General features: G+C 45.4%; 1 protein-coding gene across 9 annotated transcripts in view; it reads right to left on the bottom strand.

Annotated features, from left to right (window-relative positions):
* The window catches only part of Med12l (mediator complex subunit 12L), a 323,000-nt gene that overhangs the window by 248,286 nt on the left and 53,800 nt on the right, over positions 1 to 20,914 (bottom strand). For all 9 annotated transcript variants that reach the window (XR_005500979.2, XM_039103686.1, XM_039103693.1 and 6 more), the window contains 6 exons: positions 14,154 to 14,323; positions 10,911 to 11,021; positions 9,596 to 9,865; positions 6,964 to 7,113; positions 5,832 to 5,931; positions 5,458 to 5,594 (listed from right to left, as the gene is read on the bottom strand). Coding sequence is in view for 8 of the 9 variants with exons in the window: in XM_039103686.1 (XP_038959614.1) it covers positions 5,458 to 5,594; positions 5,832 to 5,931; positions 6,964 to 7,113; positions 9,596 to 9,865; positions 10,911 to 11,021; positions 14,154 to 14,323 (938 nt within the window). In the remaining variant the exon portion in view is untranslated. The remainder of the gene's footprint in view (positions 1 to 5,457; positions 5,595 to 5,831; positions 5,932 to 6,963; positions 7,114 to 9,595; positions 9,866 to 10,910; positions 11,022 to 14,153; positions 14,324 to 20,914) is intronic.

The following is a 20,914-nucleotide window of genomic DNA, read 5'->3' as shown; positions in this document are numbered from 1 at the left end:
GGCATCTTTAGGAAGTGAGGCCTTCTTGAAGAAAGTCGTTCATCACAGGATCCTGATCCATTTCTATTTCTCTCTCTCTCTCTCTCTCTCTCTCTCTCTCTCTCTCTCTCTCTTTCTCTCTCTCCCTCTCCCTCCCCCTCCCCCTCCCTCCTTTCCCTCCCCCCTGCCCCCCTTCCCCTCCATCAGCATACCACATACTCCCCTCCATGATTATTCATAGTCACTATAGACCCCAAGACAACAGATCTAGTAACCAGGGGATAGGATCTTTCCTAGGTTAAGTATTCTGTCACAGCGATGGAAAACTGACTGACGTACTTGATGGTACCTTGGCTTATTCATGTGAACCAGAGCCACCTCACCCATCCAGGTACTTCTCTATGTAAATACTTCACAAACACCAAAAAGCAGTCCCAGCAGACCCTGGCTGAGACTTACGGATGAGTAGGCTGTGCAATTGATGCTTGAGTTTAAACACATTGTGTAAAGTCCCAAGGGGCCCAGTTTAATCAATGTAATCATACTCTCGTCATTTGTCCTGCAAATTTGTGACTTCCTGATAATAGTAGCTATTGCTATTAAGTACCTAATTACATGAGAGGCTCTATGAATACTTAATGCTGCACTAATAATGGGTTCCCATCATCCTGATGTCATCTAGCAATCATACACCCCTTTACAAAGTAAGCAAATTATTCATAGGTACCTCAAAGCCTGCTGGTTTCATAGCTGAACGGCTTCCTGTCTCCACGTGCAAATACCTTCCTGTCTGTCTGAATGTAAACCAGCTGTAAAGAGGATGCACCCATCATGAGGCCATGGACCCCTCTCCTTCAAGAAAAAATCCTAGTGGTGTATCTTCCTCCTCATCACCACTGTGCCTGCAGCCTTTCAATGATCACAGAAGTAAGCACGTGCACACCCTTGGAATGCAGGCATGAGACCAGGGACTAATGAAGCAGTGGACGGCGTAAGACACAGCCCCTGACATCACAGAGCAGGAGCTGAGGAAGGTAATCGTGCTCGGGCACAGACAGGAAGAAACAAAGCTCTTGTGGTTCTGATGCCAGTAATCAAGCCAAGTGCCCAAGCCTGGTGGACTCAGGTAAGTATAGGACGTGCTAAACTGGAGACTTCTGTTACCTAAGAACTCTCAACTCTGAGCACAAACTGATATGAAACAAACATAAACAAGAACCATGTAGGTTTTGCGGCTGGGGTTAGTGGTGTTACTAGGAGCAGAGATGGAGAAAACACCCAGTGCTGCTGCTGTCCTGAAGCTCTGGCTGGGGCAGCTGGCCTGATATTTTCATTACTTGGTACAAAGTCTGTTTACCGAGGTCCCAGAAAGAGAAGTGAAAGCAGCTTTTCCTGCAGCCCTTGGGTCTTCCCTTTTATCCACATCACTGAAGTACCCCAAACATGCAGCTGCCTCTGCTCTCCCCGGCAGCCATAATCAAAAGCAGAGGCCAAGAGGAAGGAAGTGGTCCAAGAGCTCTGCAAAGCTGAGGGGCCCTCCCGACCTGGCTGCTTGGGGATGAGGTCACCGGTAACTGATTAGTCGGCACTCGGAAGCTGAGTGCTCAGAGGCCCACTGCGACTCCCTCATGTGGCTGCTGGGCCCTGATGCCACCCAGGAGAAGCAGCTCTGAAGCACTGACCAATCCAAAAATAAATAAAGGCCACGGAGGCCTGTGCCAGCTGCTGGGTAACAAGCTGCTTTCAGCAGGCACAGCACAGATCTGCTGCTCGATCCTGATACTCCATTTGTGCTGAAATGTCGATCACAACCTGTCTGTAAACAACCGCTGATATGTGGGACACTCTTCACACAGGGCATTCCCACACCAGTCCATAGCACTTGCTAACCACCATCAGGCAATCTCTGAGCTCTGAATTGAAAGCTAGAAATTTTTTTTATTCTATACATAAAACACAGGGTGGGAAAAATACCAAAACACAAAACTGGAGTTGAAATATAAAGGGGTCTGAGGTTTGCTTCCTACCTCCTTTACAACAGCATTCAAGTTGACACAGCCCCAGCAGATCATGGGGGGGCGGGGGGTTTGTCAAGGGAAAGAGTAAAAGAATGTCGCACTCCAGGAGCTATTAGTGAAACCTTGCCCCAGGCATGGGCAGGATCAGCTCCTCTCAGCACAGGGAGGACCTAGTGCCAAAGGGTCTCACCTGCGCGATACAATTTCTAAGGGACTTTAGCTCAGTTCTGAAGCTGAGACTGCACTCAATTCTGGACAGATGCTCTCCCCATCTCCCACAAGGATGTGGAGGATGAGATTTCCCTCCTAGCCATTACAAGCAAGGCTACAGAGACTGAGCGGCTGAGGCCCCCTGCAGCTGGTGTGAGAAAGAACACCCCTAGTAAGAGCAAACATCAAAACACAGTGACTAGAGGTTGATAACTTTACCGTCTAACAGGCAACATCAACCTTGGACAAACTATGGGATCCAAGAAAAAAGGGGGGTACGCTTTGAAGACAGCAGATAAGTTTCTGAGTCTTAACCAACCATTCAGTATACTCCATGTCTTACTACAGAGCAGGTACACCCGTGTTGGTTCTTCCAATAAAATACAGATGATTTTATTACCAGCAACAGTAGCAGTTTTTGGAACATGCTCATTAACTGTGGTACATGTTATGTTTTATAATCTAAATGTATATTCATGCTCAAGTGTTGTGTAACTATGCAAAAACTCTAAGCACACAGCTATGAGTAACTTGCTCTAAGCCACACAGCAATCGTTCAGTATTTACAGGTGAATCCCAGAAATAACAAGTAACTCCATGGTGAGGAAAACGGTGGCTCCTAAGCCAGGCATGGTGGCACACACAGCAATTCCAGCGCCAAGCAGGCAAGGCAGGAAGATTTCTGAGTTCAAGTCTCCCTGAGCCACTGAGAGACCTTATCTCCAAATAAAAAGAGAAAAAGAAGGGAGCAGAGAAGGAAGGAAAGGAAGAAGAGGGGGAAGAAAAGGAGAAGGTAGGGCGATAAGGTAAGGGAGGAGACTGGACAAGGAAACCCTGATGAAAGAATAAAGGGACAAGTAAAATTGTCACTAGCAAACTTATACATAAATAATACCTCAATGGAAATGCATATTAAACACTAGGGCCATATTTTTAAAATGTTAATGCTAAATACTTAACATTTTAATTATTTAAATATTAATGTTTAAATATTTAATGCTACAGAAGGGGCCGTCCGCACAGATATCCTCCCAGATTAAGTCAGTAAGCGTAAACTAAAGGTTAACTGCTCTATTTTTTGTTTTACTCAAAGACACCACATTAACCACAAAGCTGCTCAAGTCTCTTCACAGAATATTCAACATGATCGCCATTAAACCCGACAATTCTTTTTTTTTTTTTTTTTTTTTTTTGCACTCCCTCCAAACTGCTACAACATCCAGGACTTGGTCTACGGCCCATGTTGCCCTCTAGTGGCAAACACATGTATAACAGAGACTGCCTTCCTGAAGACATAGCTCTGCTTTCTCAGATGAAATACAGTCAGGTAGTGTTGGGTCTGAATATGAGTATCTCCTACAAGCTCACATTTTCCATTACCTAGCCTCCAACCAGCGGTACTTGGGAAGGTTATGGAACCTCTATGATGTGGAACCTTGCTGGGTAAGTATCACTGAAGGCAGGCTGAGGTCTTATCGCCTGGCCCCATTTCCTAGTCTCTCTACTTCTGTGTGGAGAGGAAATGCCATCACTCTGCTTCCTGACTGACAGGCCAGCTTCTCCCTCCTGCTGCTACCTCTCCTGCTAGTTATAAAAGGCATGGAAACCAAAATAATCATTCCTTCCCTAACTTGCCATTGAACAAGGTATTTTATAACAACACAAAACTAATTCATATAGATAAACAGGTAATGTATTTTAGCAGGAATTCTCAATAAACTACCACAATAATCATCTCTGTTCATTTTAAAACAGAATAAGCTTGCTGGGATGTAACCAGACAGCTCTTACAGCCAGTGGCTTGTTTCAAGTGGCTGCTACAAAGTTACAGGACTTCTGAGAGAGGAGTGAGATTTTATTCAGAAACATGGCAACGTAATTGCTAACCTTGATAAAGCAGCCTCCTTAACACTTACTTTGGAAGTTGCCTGTGGGCAATTTGAGTTTCTGTTCACAGGGGTCACATATCAGATATCCTGCCTATCAGATATTTACTTTCTGATTCATAACAGCAGCAAAACCACAGTCATGAAGTAGCAATGTGACAGTTTTATGGTTTGGGGTCACCACAACACGAGGAACTGTATTAAAGGGCCATAGCATCAGGATGGTTGAGAACCACTGAAATAAGGCTTTAAATTTTTTCTGAAGATTTATTTATTTATAATTTACAGGTCTGGGTAAGATGTGACTGCATGTTTGTGTCACACATGCATTCCTGGTGTCTGTGACGATCACGTGAGGTTGACAGATCCCGTAGAACCGGAGTTACAGGTGGCTCTGTACAGCCATGTGTGTGCTGGGGAACCAGGCCCTCTGAAAGCAGCCAGCCTGCAAACCATCCCTCCAGCACCAAAGCGGGGACTCTTAGTTGGCACAGCAAGGCTTGGGCAAAACCCAAACAAGAGAACACTGTCACTTGGCACAGACTCGGGCCTGTAGGCAACTCACATCCAGTGCGAAAATCTCAGGATTCCAGAAGCTTTTTATCCACAACAGTCCTGATTACAGGATGGAAAGTTCCCATCTTTGGGGACAAGAACACCATGTGAGCTGAGAATCATAGAGACTCATCTGCTCTCCCAAGTACAGAAACACACTTCTGCAAAGGCTCCCAGGAGACAGAAACTCCACTCCCCTCCACATAAACCTTACTCCCAACACACTGATCCCCTGTGGCTCCCACAGCCCTGAGCCTGTTTTTGAAAAGAAGATAACAGCTCACAAATTATTCCCAAAGAGGAATATTCCGGAATGTTGTGTCAGGCCCCTGCGTGGGAAATAGAGCATTTTGGTTGTTTTCATTTGGCCGTCTCCTCTTTCCACAAACCCAGGACCAATGAGGGAAAGCTCAAAAACCAAAGAGACCTAGTAAGTTAGCTAAAGTGTTTCCTTTGAAAATGTGCTAAGACTTACCTCAGCATTCCTTTGTATCTAACACAAACTATATATGTGCATGTATGTGTGTGTGTGTGTGTGTGTGTGTATGGCATTTTTTCATTACCAAATAATACTTTTATTTCTATGAAGACCAAATAAGAAAACAGTAATTGAAATCTCTATATTTACAATCTTTTAAGGAAAAAATTGAAATTGTTAAGACTTTTCAAAGTCCATGCCCATTTATAGCCATGCACTGCCCTCTGCTGGGCAACAGACTAAATTTCACATGCATCCCTCTAAAGACTTTGCCACAACTTACAGAATGAGAAGAAAATCAGACAGTGAAAAGAAAAGTAATATTAAATACCTCTTGGTTGTCTTTGTTTTGGTTTGCCCAGAAAATTTTATGATAAAGAGTCTCCATTGAATTGCTGGAATCAGTTCGGTCGAAACAATGACGATCTAAGACTTCCAGTGTATGCAAAACCCGACTAATGGTCACCCCTAGATTCACAAATTAAGGAAACAGTTAAATATCATAGTAAAAAAATGATCACACAAGGAAAGTGATTTGTATTCTCAGCACATACTATCAATGAACGGTAAGAATTAAACCCGACCCTCTAGACAGCCGGCAGCTAAAGGCTGAAAACTCCGTGACTTGTGTGAGGCATGAGGCGCTCTACAGGAATGAGAAAGCCCACTACTCGGACAAACTCCCTCTCCCGTGGTATACGGTACCTGCCGTCGACTCTTGGCACTTGTCAAAAGACCACCGAACTTCCACTGCACGGCCTCGCTGCTTTATCTGCTGCTCTACCTCATAAATCCTTGCCCGAACCTGAAACAGACAGAAACGCTTCAAAATAACATGCACTCTCCCTGGCTGCCTAAATCGTGTCAAGTGTCCTGTGTGAGTGCAGTGCAGTACTCTGGTGAACCACAATCTTAACTGTGACACGGGAAACACAACTCCTGTGTGCGCCATGCACCTTTAAATTTACCAGTGACAGTTCGGTTCAATATCAAATACTTATAAAAACAAACGCCTGAGGGAAATGTGACAAGTGAATTTTTTTTTCAAGGCAGAGATTAGACTATCTTTGAGCTGCTGGTCAAAGCCAGAAACGAACGAGCAATGCTTCAGTGACTTACAGAAACAACCTAGTGAGAGACAAGTGTCTTATGGTAAGTATTAGTCACAATCCCAAGGCTGAAGCTGCAGAAATCTTGGAGCAAACACTGCAGCACCAAAGTAAACACACAATTGCTAAGCGTCACAAACTATTACTCCAGGGTGGACCATCGGGATCTGGACGGCAGCTGCCTGGGTGCCAGAATATTCCATGAACATCTGTGATTCAGAAAAAAGTGGGGGAAAATCCCAAAAGTCCCCTGCGGTCATGGCAGAGCTCAGACAGGCATTATGATATCTCTCTCTGTGACCTCTGGTTAGTCAGGCTAAGGGTTTATCTTTATTGTCGATTTTCTCAAAGAACCAGCTCCTGAAAGAGTGCACATGGACTGACCCATGGCTCCAGCTGCATATGTACAGAGGATAGCTTGTTGGGCAACAATGGGAGGAAAAGCCCTTGGTCCTGCCAAGGCTTGACCCCCCATTGTAGGGGAATGCCAGGGTGGGGAGGCGAGAAGGGGGAAGTGGGGAGGGGAACACCCTCATAGAAGAAGGGGGAAGGGAGATGAGATAGGGGGATATGGATGGGATACTGAGAAAGGGGATAACATTTGAAATGTAAATAAATTAAAAAATATCCTATAAAAAAGATATCTCAGATGTCAAGGCTTGGGCCACCACACCCATGTGCTTCTGGGAAATGAAAACATTCATAGAAGCAATGAAGCAAACGTCTACCTGCTGATTGAAAGCCGTGTTCCCACCCGGCATGGGGAGGCTGGACGGGGCAACCTGCAGCAGATCCAGGGGAGAGCCTGGGTTTGCGATCTTATTTTCATTTGTGGAATAATTCCACACCAAGGCACTTGGGCAACACAGAGTGACAGTCTAGAAATAAAGCAGGGGCAGTCCAGACGGTTAGTAGAAGAAAAGTACCAACAGCAACCAATACACACGACCCTCCCCACACATAGTGAGGCTACCATTTCCCACAGACGGTTTTAAAATGCAAACGTCTTTTCCGTTCCCAGCCACCCAGGTGGTAAGACAAAACTTAAGAGTCATCACCACGGCTACTAAGAGATAAAGTGTAATTTATTGGCTAATGCTCCGACACAGGAAATGTAGGAAGATGAATAAAATATATTGTTTGTCATTTCAAATGATTATTGTTAAACAAGAAGGAATACAATTAGGTGCTAAGATTATAACTTTAACTCTATTTATTAAATAATGTGCCTCACAGCTTTATAAATGCTCAGCAGACAGTACCCCAAGACCGGAATAATCCAAATTATTCTATAAAAATCTGGACAACAAATGTTTTCAGCTTTGAGGCCACCCTACAGTCTCCTTTGGCTGTCTCAGTTACACAATGAAAACGTAAGCTTTATTCTTGGACCACGGGCTAGATTCGGTCTGGAGAATATAATCACCCAACTCTAGCCTAAACTTTTATGGACACTTTTTTTTTTTTAAACTCAGCCAGCTTATAAGAAACGGTTTCTACAATCATCACAGCTGTTCTGTAAGTTAGGTGCTGCTGGTTCATCCTTATCTCAAAAGTGCCAATCAACCAATCAATCAATCAATCAATCAATCAATCAGTGATGGTCCCTGTATCTCAAGGCTGGTTCTGAGAACTCGATGACTTAATATGTCACTATTTAACACAGTGCTTAAACCCAAACATCCTACAATGTATTACTAGAGACATTTCTAAAAGCATACAGCTGTGACGATAGTTTTGTTACTTTTGCCGTCTGTTTCTAGACTATAATTTCCTGTTTTTTCTCTCCCTACCTAGTATACCCAACCCTCATATTCTCGTGGGTGGACTCTGAACCTCACTTCTCAACCACACATGCCCCTCAGATCAGAACATCAATCCTCACCATGAGCTCTGTGGACAGTCTCAACCCAGCTCAGGGTCTGGACCATCTAAGAGGCGTTTAGAACTCAAACACCACACATTTTTACCAGTTGCCTGCCCTAGCCTTCAGAACTAGACGTATAACCATCTCTTGAGTGTGTCTACCCTCTTCAGGGTTCTACCAGGGAAAAAAAATCCTGGTACGCTTTGGTATGTATGAGGTGCTAGTTCCAAGGCAAGACCTTCTCAGATACCCACAATCACAGACACTCAATCTCCTATCTAAAAATCACACAGTATTTGCATATACTCTGTGTAATCACCCTGCATACTTCGAAACAACTCTATATTACATAAATGGCAGTGAATGGCTGGCACTTTGTTATTTTAAAAATGTCTGTATGTGCTTAGAATAGGTAACTTTTTTCTGAGTTTTTTTCAGCCTTCTGATGTGAACTCATATACAAAAGGGTCCAAAGGTTCCCAAACTGACTAACCTAGATGCTTCCAAAACCATTTCTTTCCCTCATCTCCCTCTTTCTGAGCTGCCCTCTCCCACGAAGCTTTCCTATATACAACTGACAACTGACAGCATCACTTTCCTGATACCAAACCATCTAAGGACACCTAAGCCTCAGGCCCCTGAGGGTCTCTCACTTACTCACCCCCACCAGCCTCTACCTGCAACCAGGATGACTAACCATCTCCCTCCCCCTTCTGCCCTCTGCCAGGAACACTCTTTCCACTGAAACTACAAAACATCTACAAGAGTTTCCTAGGAAACCCTACCTGGCTTTCAAGATTAACCAGAAGTTCCCTTTATAATCACCATTGCCCCTTACACATCTTCCCATTAACACTCAGCCTATGATATTCAAACTACATTCTTCGTATCACAACAGCAAACTCCACTACCAAAGAGACTGTGTCTTCCAGAAATCCAAAAGCCTCCTGATAAAGAGTAAGACACACAGGCTCTGGGGCGGGAACAGTTCTCAAGCCTAACTGAAGGACCCAGAGCCAGCACGAGGACAGCAGAAGCAACAGCGACTGACTGTAAAGAAACAGAGAGGCACCCAGCTGAGCATGCCAACTGCAGACAGCGCTGCCAGACACGCGCCATCTCGACAGAACAGGAGCACAGCTGACTTGAACCGTGGGTTCTACTCGAAGGATATGCAACTGAATTGCTTGACCATCCTGGTGACAGGCAACAAAGAGCCAGATACGGCATCACTCACCTGGAATCACAGCACTCCCCAGGCTGAGGCTAGCGCAATGCTCTAAGTCCCAGCCCAATCTAGGCTACAAAGTGAGACCCTGTGTCTAAGTCAGCAAAAACACCACAAAGGCAAGCGCAATAGTTTTCTTCTGCATAGATACAATAAATTCCCCAGTGTGATCTAACCAACAGAATAGACCATCAATTTCCAAAGTTAACAGGTTTTCCCCACAATGAATTTTAACATAAAATAACACGGACCATTATGGACTTACCTGCAACATACAACTAAGTCCATAAACCAAGGGGCCATGCTGTGCACAGGAAAGGAAATCCGAGAAGGCCAGCTGCACAGGGCTCATACCGGGGCCAGGGGTGCCAGGACTGGGGGTCCCAATACTCGTGTTGTTTGCTCCGATTATCATGTGGGGTGAGTGAGCAGCAAGGAGGTTGGGACTATCACTCAGGAGCAAGGAAAGACGCCGGGCACAAAAGTACGCTAGACGACGAGACAGGTAGGCTGACTGAACAAACTCATCTGAATACTGAGAAGCAGAAGGAAGGCAGAAAGCAGTCATGTCTCTGGCTTCAAAACAACTATTTCAACCTGTCTTTCCTTCATTAGGAAGGAAGTCCTACATACAATACAGACCAATGATATCCAGTAGTAACATAAAGTAGGCCACAAATATGATTTTTTTCCCCAGTAACCATTAAGAAAATGAAACAGGAATTCAAAAGATAGTTCATCGGTTGCAGAATATTCCACTGTGTGGTTCTCAGAACGCCCACGTCAGGAGGCTCACAACTCCAGATCCAAGGGATCGCACAATGCTCTCAGTCGCCTGCATGCAGGGGGTGCACATAAAGGCATGCAGGTAACACACGGACACACCAAAAAATAAATCTTTTAAAAGGAATACTGAACATGTTGTATTTAACACAATCTTTTCAAATAGCATCTCTTCAACAACTAATTAATATTCAAGTATCCAGAGTATGAATGTTTGCGTAAAGTCTGAAATCTGGTGTGCAGTGTATCTCCGTTCAGAGCGGTTATTTTTCTAGCGCTCCAGCACCTATCTGGTGAGGGGATAAACAAGTCATGCAATCGAAGATCATGGGGGGTGGGGGGGTGTCACTCTGAGGGGAAGCACAGTTCCCTCCTGTGTGTAGCTCCAGGGGCAGGCATAAGGGACACAGAGAAAGGCTGCCCACTGATACACTTTAAACTATCTGAATTATGGACACCTCTGTGTGTTACTTCTCTAAGAAAAAAAACCAATCTCATTCAAATAACCTGTATTTAATAGATTATTTGACAAATTACATCTTCACCCGATGGCATCCGTAAGAACACAGATGTTTCTCGGTGTTTGGTGGACAGACAGCACAGAGACTGATTTGCTCCAATATGGGAGAAAACCAGTATGTGGTTAAATTATGTTTGGAGATCAAAACAAATGTTTCACATCATTTAGAACTGCCCCCCCACCCCCAAAGGGATGTCCTTCCCCTTCCTACCTCAGCTTACCCAGTCATTTTTTTCTTACCACAAAGCCAACTGGGTGGAGTAGAGATTTGCCATACCTGCAACATCAGAGGCAAAAGGAGCTTCAGAAGGCTGTCATCCACTGGTCTGATCTTCTCTAAGACGTCCAGGATCCATGACAAATACTCATGCTTCTCCAACATCCCTTCCTTAAACAAAGAAAAATAACACTGCTGATGTCAAAGAAAACCTAAGTTTGTTTTGGGTACGCTTAGATGTCATCGCAACCCTGGGTTACTGCTACAGTAACTCGGCCTCACAGCCCACGTATGATTGCTTTGTTTGTTTCCTTTGTTTTGTTGTTGGTATTGTTTGGTAAGCATGGTCTGGGGGAGGGGTGTTTTTGTTCCTGATAATGCATCATTCCAAACTGATTGTTAAAAACGCTAATAGAGACTAAAGAGCCACCACACTCCAAACATAACACACACTCCACAAGATATCAGGAGCATGAACTCGTTCTCGGGGAGGAAATGGGTCTAATGGTGAAGGTTCCATATATACCACCGTCTCAAAGGCCTGAAAACTCCCACCATATCATGGGCCCAGAATAATTCTTAAATGACTCTCACATTTGCCTACCTATAAATATAGTATTTGAAATATAGATTTGATGACCAATTATATGAAAGAAAAGATAGACTCTTTAAAACATCTCATAAAATAATTCTATACACCCATGCTGAAAAACAATTACTAGACATTTACAAAATGTTCCGCTAGAGAGGCATGGTCTTTTTTTCCTCTTACCTTCTTTCTTCTTATAAGAAAAGAAAGTCATTTGACAAGCCTTCTACATCTCTAAAGAAGCCATGAATCCTGATGCAAGCATCCTGTCAACTGCCTTCATACACACGCATGCATGCCTTAGTACACACCCGAGTGCACACACTCACGCACGCACGTGCACACACACACACACACACACACACAAATACATTTGTATGAACTTCTAGGCCTAATACAACATCATATTGTAGACTTGTGTTATGATTCACAGGATGGAAAAACTTTTCAAAATAGAAGATAAGCCATGTTTTATGAAAATCATGTCATAGTTTAAATTTTAGTGAGCATTTCAAGTAAATTTTACAGCAACGTATAATGATGTAATTTTAGAAAATAAAATTAATTTTAGAAAGGAATCCTTGGGTCAGGGAGACAGGTCACAAAGTAAAATGACTGCTGTTCAAGCACAAGGGCCCGAGTTCGATTCCCACCATCCACATAAAAAACTTTCAAGTGAAAAATAAATAAATAAAGATGCAGGATGTAGGGTTGTGGGGCTCGGCCACCTGGGAAGGTGGGAGACCTGGGGAGGGGGAGGCAGAGAGTTCGTCTGTGCATACTCCATGCTGCAGCAGTGGGAGTGCTGGGCTGTAGGGGGTGGGGAAGCACAGTCTGAGATGTGGGAAAGCCGCTGGTTCTGTGGGGGTCCCCGGACCTGCAGCGAGGCTGGGGCCATGGGATTCTCAGGCTCCTGGACATCCAGGCACCACTGGAAGCTGCAGAAGAGCTGAGAACTGAGTGGGGCCCGAAGGCTAGGTCTAGCCTGGGGACAGGGGGAGCTCCAGCTAGTCCCATGGGGATGGCAGCAGGCTTGGTGGCAGTTGTGGCTGAGAGGGTAGAGAGCCTTCTCTAGGAGACTAGACTGCAGCTTTTTCTTTTAAATTGGGTATTTTATGTATTTACATTTCAAATGTTATCCCCTTTCTCCCTCTCCCATCCCCATCCCCATGCTTCTATGAGGATGCTGCCATTCCCATCCACCCACTCCCACCTCAACACCCTGGCACTCCCCTACACTGGGGAAATGAGCCTTCACAGGACCAAGGGCTTCTCCTATTGATGCCAGACAAGGCCATCCTCTGCTACATATGCAGCTGGAGCCATGGGTCTCTCCATGTGAACTCTTTGGTTGGTGGTTTAGACCCTGGGAGCTCTGATGGGTCTGGTTGGTTGATATTGTTCTTCATATGGGGTTGCAAACCCCTTCAGATCTTTCAGTCCTTTCTCTAACTCTTCCACTGAGGTCCCTGTGCTCAATCTGATGGCTAGCTGCAAGCACCCTCATCTGTATCAGTAGAGCTCTGGCAGAGCCTCTCAGGAGACATCTGTATCAGGCTCCTGTCAGCAAGTACTTCTTGGCATCAGCAATAGTGACTGGGATTGGTGGGTGCCTTTGGGATGGATCCCCAGGTAGGGCAGACTCTGGTTAAAAGCCTCTCCATGGCTCACTGTGAATCTCAGTAAGAAGTGGCAGTCCATGGTTCCGAATTGTATATCGTCATGGCACAAAGTGGATGCGTAAAACCATGCCCCACTTCTCAGGGTGGGCCTGAGATTAAAGACCTTAAAGGAAGAATGGAATCTTCTTCCAAGAAGGAATGTCTGGGAAAGGAATCATTTTGACAATGCCCTCTGGGCCTCTAGGTGCCTCGTTAGCTTAGAGATCTCTGTCTTGAGCCTATGTGGCCACAGGTCAGGTCTCTTTTCCTACTGTCTCGGTCTGAGATGATTGGGATGCCTCATCTACAGTGGAAGGGCTCAGGGCGCTGCCCTTACTTATGGCCACAAATCTCTGGGGTCTGCAGCTAAGTTGCAGGGGCCTGGTGGGAGAGGGCAAGGCTCCTACCATCCCTTCAAGATCTCTGGGGCTTCAAACATTTAGCTCCACCAAGGACCAGGTGTTTTTAAATAAATATATCTAATTTACAAAACAATGCATTTAAGAGGGTTATACTCATTAACACAACCACAGAGTAATTAATGACACCAAAATGCCCAGTGGCACGGACAAGGTTGAATATGTGTGATAAACTGTTATCACAGGCCTATGTTACCTTGAATGGACTCTAAGGGATGTGCCTGGCATTGAAGTGCACAGCTATAACCCCAGCCCTTGGGAGGCAGAGGAAATTAGCATGGTCTGTATAAATGAGTCCAGGGCCAGCAGGCATTTGCCTCCGAAATTTCACTCACATACAAAAAGTTCATAACATACATACGCACATAATTTAGCACCAGAAAATACAACTATGGACACATGCCTGCACGTTTTAGTCAACTGCAGACCACATATAACAGGTATATAACTGTGCCATTAGTCTACGAGGGATGTAGCAGGCTATATCATTTACGTTTATAGTAAGTGTATTTTGTGAGGTTTGCAGAATGATAAAGCCACCCAGCAACCCATCTCTCAGCATGTATCTGTCGTTGAGCATCACATGGACGGTACGTGGGTGGTGTCCTTTCCTTGCACACCTTGGCCACGTTACCTGGAACATGTGGAATGCCAGCTTCTCGTTGTACTCCCACTGCTTCATGGCTTGCTCAACCTCTGGTGGCACAGGGACAGGACCATCACCTGTACTGGAAGCCATGTGGTAAAAGTCAGAGATTTTGACCAACTGCTCTCTGAGGTATCTGGTAGATATCTGTGTCCACTCTGCATAAAAAAGAGAGAGAGGAGAGGGAGAGAAAATTCTGATTGTAGACACAGCTGTAAGAATTACACTTCCCCTCCCCCCATTATTCTGAGGATACACTTTCAAGTGGAATATTTGTTACATAAAGACTCATATGTAGCCATCACTCAAAAAGCACACCCAGAACCTGGCTGAACTCAGCAGGCAAAACCATCCTACTCTTGTGCTTCTGTGACCCTAAAAGACATCTGTATATGAATGTCACATGTGTGACAAACAACAGTCTCTCAGAACGGAGAAACAGAAGAGCAGAGAATAGTGCTTAATATCATCACTACACCAAACTTCTCAAAGGCAGCTCTTAGGGTACGCCTGCTTCCCACCCCACATCACATGCACTGGCTTTCTGTCTGACTAAAGGACTAACATCCGCAGGCTGGACCATGAGCTTGCCACCTTAGACTGACCCCTGGATGAGCGCAGAGACAGGCATGGCTGACCCTGACGAGATCCTCTGTCCCTTAATTGTGTTGCTTTCTTCCACCAGAACTCAGAAAGGACAGATATGGGTTGAGTGAGAAGCTTTAAAGGGTAAGAAAGAAAAAGGAGGCAGAAAAGTGGAACCAAGGAAAGGGGGCGGGCAGGGGTAGGGGCGTTTAAGAGGATCCAGTGGCTAAAGCACTAGCTATCCAGGTGTGAGGACTTAGGCTAGAATCCCAAGAACCTACATCTCGTCAGGAAGACAGCGCATGCTGTAACCTCCAGTGTTCCTGGGACAAGGTAAGAGGCACAGACAAGAGAGTGGGTTATGAGTCAGGTGGGGCCAGCTGTCCTGTGACCTCCACAGTGGTGCAATCCTATGTGCCTATCCTGCTACACACACACACACACACACACACACACACACACACACACACACAGAGAGAGAGAGAGAGAGAGAGAGAGAGCGAGAGAGAGAGCACTGAAATTATTTTTAAATGACTGCCGCTGGGGCACAAATTAAACCGTGTTGTCTCTGGCAACCAAATAGGAAATGATACTAACTTTAGCCCATTCTGTGAGCAAAAATATAGTAACTGCAAAGCTTGCAGCCAAGTTTCCCCAAAGAGTCGGGGAAGCGGCATCTTCTAAGAAACCATTTTAAGGAAACGACTCTACACAATGTTTTCCCATCATCATTTGGTTCTCTCACTGGCTCAGAAGGCAGGCAGGCGCAGGGCGACACCGTCCGGCAAAACCGAGTACTCCTGCTTTATTAAGTGTTAGTTCAATCACATGTTCCAACTACGTTTGAGAAAGATTCAGTCTGGTATAGTGATGAAAGCCTATAACCCCACCGCTGAGGGCTGAAGCCAAGAGGTCATTGTTGCCTACATCATCAGAGCCAGCCTGGGCTACATAAAACCCTGTGTCAAAAAAAAAAAAAAAATGATCGAAACAAACTCAAGCGCAGGCCACAGCTGTTAAACGGCAGTGCGGTGGCACGATCAGATACTAATTAGACTGACACTCTTCTATTATGGGTTTTTGCAGAAGCACCACTGATTACAGATATTATCACTAAAACTGATGGGCTGGAACGAAAAACAAGAAACTCCACCCTGGGTGTCATCGTCCTCCTGTCCCCTCGTGACATGGACTAATGGTTCCCTGACAAGCACGAACCACCTGCTGAGACAGGTGGAGCTTACCTATAACAAGCAAACACAGAAACGAACAAGGATACAGACCCTGAGCTTTGTGTGGCAAACCTGTCAAGTGACTTGCTCCCGGGATGGTGCTGTTAGCAAGGCTGCAGTCCAGTTCAGCACAAACTAAAATCACCCACCACAAGTCAGCGCACACCTACTTGGTCTAAGCCATTACCCTCACTGTCTTCAATACAGAAGCACAAGTACTATCAGGAACGTGTAACACATACACGGATACAGAAGAAACCCCATAATCCCACCATCTATAATCACTGCTGGGGCAGTGAGTCTTCCATGCTATCCCCAGGAAAGTGGTGGTAGCCCTTACACCACAGACAGATACCAAAGCCCACAGCTGCCCAAGGTCCTTATGGGAAACCACATGCACCGGGCAGATGGCTCAGCCAGAAAGGCACTAACAAACCAAGGCTGAGGGCAGTGTTCAGGTCCTCAGAACACACATAAATGTCAGACAGTCACAGTGGCACACCTATGATTCTGGTGCAAGGGAGGCAGACACAGAGGACCCCCCCCCCCAGAGCATAAAGACTAGCTATAATATTGAGATATTTAAGGTGGAAAGAAAGCAAAAGGTCACCCAATATTGCTCCTCCTCATGCATGCACACGCAAATACAAGTCCCCAGCATGCCAAAGACAAAGAGGCCTGGAAGTTCCTGGTGGTGTGAAATTAGCATCAACTTGTCCACATTAGGATAGGCTGTGAAACATGACAAGCCTAAGATCCAAATCTTGAAGTGTCAAACCTTGGCTAACTCTCAATTTCCTCTTCTACAAATAATAAATCCCTCAGTTACCATAAAGATGGGTGTATTGGCTCGCTTTGCTTACTTGACGCAAGCGAGAGGCATCAGAGAGGAAGCTCCAGCACAATGCCTGAGATCCAGCTATGAGGCATTTTCTCAGCTAGGGGTCAATCAGGGAGAGCCCAGCCCATGGTGGGCAGTGCCATCCCCAGGACTGGTGGCCCTGTGTTCTAGAAGACAGAAGCTGAGCAAGGCACAGGGAGCAAGCCAGTACACAGCACCCTCCATGGCCTCCGCATCAGCTCCTGCCTTCAGGTTCCAGCCCTGCTTGAGTTCTGTCCTGACTTCCTCCAATGATGAATTGTGACCTGAAAGTGTAAGCCAAAAAAACTTTCCTCCCCAACTTGCTTTGGATTCGTGGTGTTTTATCACAGCAATAGGAGCCATAACTAAGACAGATGAATCACGAGCACAATGAGTGCAAAATAGGAACTGATCAGGAAGTGCACAGTATGATTCTAGAAAGGACAGCGGGCAGTGGCTGCCAGTGGTCAGCATGTGCTGCTTCTGATCAGACCCTGACCCCCACTGAGCTAACACCCAACTGATAACGTAATACTGGGTACAGTTCATGGAAGCAGTCAAGGTTGGTTCTGTGGCTCAAAGGCTTTCAACAGATTCACTATCCTTAATGAATGAAGATCAAGATTCTTGTACAGAAACTACGCCCATCTCAGATGCTACATGCCAGTACACACGTGATTGCACTACCTTGAGCTACTCTGTGCTTGAAGGCTGTGCTTGTCTAGAAAGCTCTGTCTGTTCACCCGTATGCACGAGCAGAAATGTTTCTGGGGCCAAATGTCACATACTGTTTCTCTGGTCTCTGCATACTGGAACGATGTCTGGTGGCGATGGCTCACCCTTTTCTGAGTGTTAGCGCCTCTATCTGCTCTATTTCCATAAAGTTAAGTATTGACGTCAACCAATATATCATAAAGTCTTTCCAAAATAGAAATAAAATCCCTACCTACTGTTTCTGCCTTTCAATTCTTAGTAGGAATGTATCACTGCATACCTATGGGGTTTGTAACACCACTAAAAGAAAATAAAGACTAAGGGCCTGAGCACTGTCCTAATTGGAAGCATCAGGGTGCTAACAAAGGACCATGCCAACACTGCCATTTGCTTTCTTTGTGTACGGGTGCTTTGCCTGTATATATGCCTGTGTACCACATACATGCCTGGTGCCCATGACATCAGAAGAGGGTGTCAGATCTGCTGGTCTTGGAGTTAAAGATGATGGCGAGCCACCATGTGGATGCTTCAAATCAAAACTGGGTCCACTAAAAGAGCCACCAGAAGGCTCCTACCTATGTACTTTGCATTCTTTTTTAAGAAATTCACCTGTAATATGTGCATAAAGACCCTTTAATTCTATGATAGCTCTCTTTCCTGGCCACAATCTTTTTTTTTTTTTTTATCGTGTCAAGCCAGGAGAGGAAGAGAGGAAGAGAGGAAGAGAGGAAGAGAGGAAGAGAGGAAGAGAGAGGGAGAGGGAGAGGGAGGGAGAGGGAGGGAGAGGGAAGGAGAGGGAGGGAGGGAGAGAGAGAGAGAGAGAGAGAGAGAGAGAGAGAGAGAGAGAGGAAGAGCAGAAGAGTGGAAGAGCAGAAGAGAGAGTGAGAGTCTCTTTTTTTTTTTAAATAGGATATATTTCTTTATTAACATTTCAAATGTTATTTCCCTTCCCAGTTTCCTGTCCATAAGCCCCCATTCCCTCCCCCTCTTCCATAAGGGTATTATTCCCTTCCTATTCACCCCCCCTTCCCACCATCCCCCCACCCCTGACATTCGCTGCACTGGGGGTCCAACCTTGGCAGGACCAAGGGCTTCCCCTTCCACTGGTGCCCCAAAAAGGCTATTCTCTGCTACCTATGCAGTTGGAGTCCAGGGTCAGTCCATGTATAGTCTTTAGGTAGTGGCTTAGTCCCTGTAAGCTCTGGTTGCTTGGCATTGTTATTCATGTGGGGTCTTGAGCCCCTTCAAGCTCTTCCAGTCCTTTCTCTGATTCCTTCAACGGGGGTCCCATTCTCAGTCAGTGGTTTGCTGCTGGCATTCGCCTATGTATTTGCTGTATTCTGGCTGTGTCTCTCAGGAGCGATCTACATCCGGTTCCTGTCAGCCTGCACTTCTTTGCTTCATCCATCTTGTCTAATTGGATGGCTGTATATGTATGGGCCACATGTGGGGCAGGCTCTGAATGGGTATTCCTTCAGTCTCTGCTCTAAACTTTGCCTCCATATCCCCTCCTATGGATATTTTTGTTCCCCTTTTATGAAGAAGTGAAGCACCCGCATTTTGGTCATCCTTCTTCTTGAGCTTCCTGTGGTCTGCAGATTGCATCTTGGATAATTCGCGCTTTTGGGCTAATATCCACTTATCAATGAGTGCATACCACATGTGTTTTTCTGTGATTGGGTTACCTCACTTCACAATCTTTCTTTTTACAAAAGCAGCTGGAAAGTGTATAAAAGGAATGATAGAGGCTAAACAACAGAACACAACTGCAACCAGGAAAGAAAGAGCAGGTGTTGAAGGTAATCTGGCTGTGGCATCACTCTAGGTCAGAGGTGAAAACCTCTCCACTGAAACCTTAATCAAGCCTTCGGGGGGTAACCTGTCAGACTTAGCAGCTGACGGAATGAGAAATACAGCTGCAGCATGTATAAGCCGCAGGATCCATTTCCAAACACAATGTAAGAAACACTGACAGATCATCCACCGCCACCCTGTTTCATGCTAAGACACTTTCTTGATTAATACCATCAGTGAAAGATAACCAACCGGTTAAGGGATATTGGGAAAACCACACGTCCAAGAAAGGACTTGGGTCTAGAACACATGAAGAATCATAAGGTTAGGTTTGGGAAGACTGGAATGCACACTTCTCCAGTGAGGACCAGCAAATGGCCTAAAGGTACATTCAGACGTGCTCAACATCAGATACTAAGGAGAGAGAAAAAAAAAAAAAAAAGGTAAAGCAAAAGCACAATGACCCAAGACTAGGCCGGCTATAACCAAAACACAGTAAGGAGCATTGGCAAAGACGGAGGGGGAGTGGGGTCCATGTGGATGGCTGATGAGAATGTGACATTGAGGAAAAAAGAGAAGTTAAACATGGAGATGCGATGTAACCCCACTACTTCACAGCCAGCTGTGTAGCAGAGAGATAATATACACCTATCTACACAAAGGCTGTATACAAGTGTACCCGGAATGCATGGAGACTCCCGAGGGACAGAAAGTAAATCTAAACATCAACTGATGAGAGGGCCAACTGTCGAGTTCTGCCTACAGTGCAGCAATACTGAGACAGAAGGAGATGTTCTGCTGACGAGACCTGCTATAGCATGCAGGATCCGCTGGAAATACTAAGTGGGGAAAATGCTATCTTGGTAGACCTATATGTTACATGACTTACGATGTCCAAGTTAGGAAAATCTATACACAAGTAGATTAGTGACGTTAATGTTTACAGGGTTTTGTGCAGGGTGAAAATGTTCTAAAATGGGGTTGAAGGATGGGGTTGATGGGGATGCAATGTTTCCTCCAAGACTGAAACATTCCATCCTGCAGGGAAGCTACTGAAACAGGAAGTCCCTGCTTGCCAGAGCAAGCAATAAGAGGGAGAGTCCCTCTGACACTACACGAGGTGCTCAACCTTCCCAATGCTGCAACCCTTTAATACAGCTCCTCTCGTTGCGGTGACCCCCGCACTGCTAATACTTTATAACCGCAATTTTGCTACTTTGTGAATTGTAATGTGAGTATCTGTGTTTTCTGATGTTCTTAGGTGACCCCTGTGAAAGGGTCATTCAACACCAAAGGAGCTGTGACCCATGGGTTGAGAAGTACTGAAAAGGGGGGACAGGACTGCGAAGGCTCAAAGATCTGCACAGAAGGCTCTTGAAACCAGTGGAGATGCCTAGGAGTTGTTTAGACCGGAGCTGCTGTGGAAAGACGCTCTCCAACCTGGTCCACTGCCTGTGGGCTATGCAGTACGCTCCAAGTTCCCAGCTTTTATGAGCTGTCACCTATGCTAGGCCTTGGTGACGCAGCAGTCTTTGAGTCATTTCTGTTCCAGTAAGGAATCC

Source organism: Rattus norvegicus, chromosome 2 (assembly GCF_036323735.1).
Source record: "Rattus norvegicus strain BN/NHsdMcwi chromosome 2, GRCr8, whole genome shotgun sequence".
NCBI classification, from domain to species: Eukaryota; Metazoa; Chordata; class Mammalia; order Rodentia; family Muridae; genus Rattus; species Rattus norvegicus.
The sequence above is the reverse complement of the archived record's forward strand: the minus strand, read 5'-3'. Positions and strand labels throughout refer to the sequence as shown.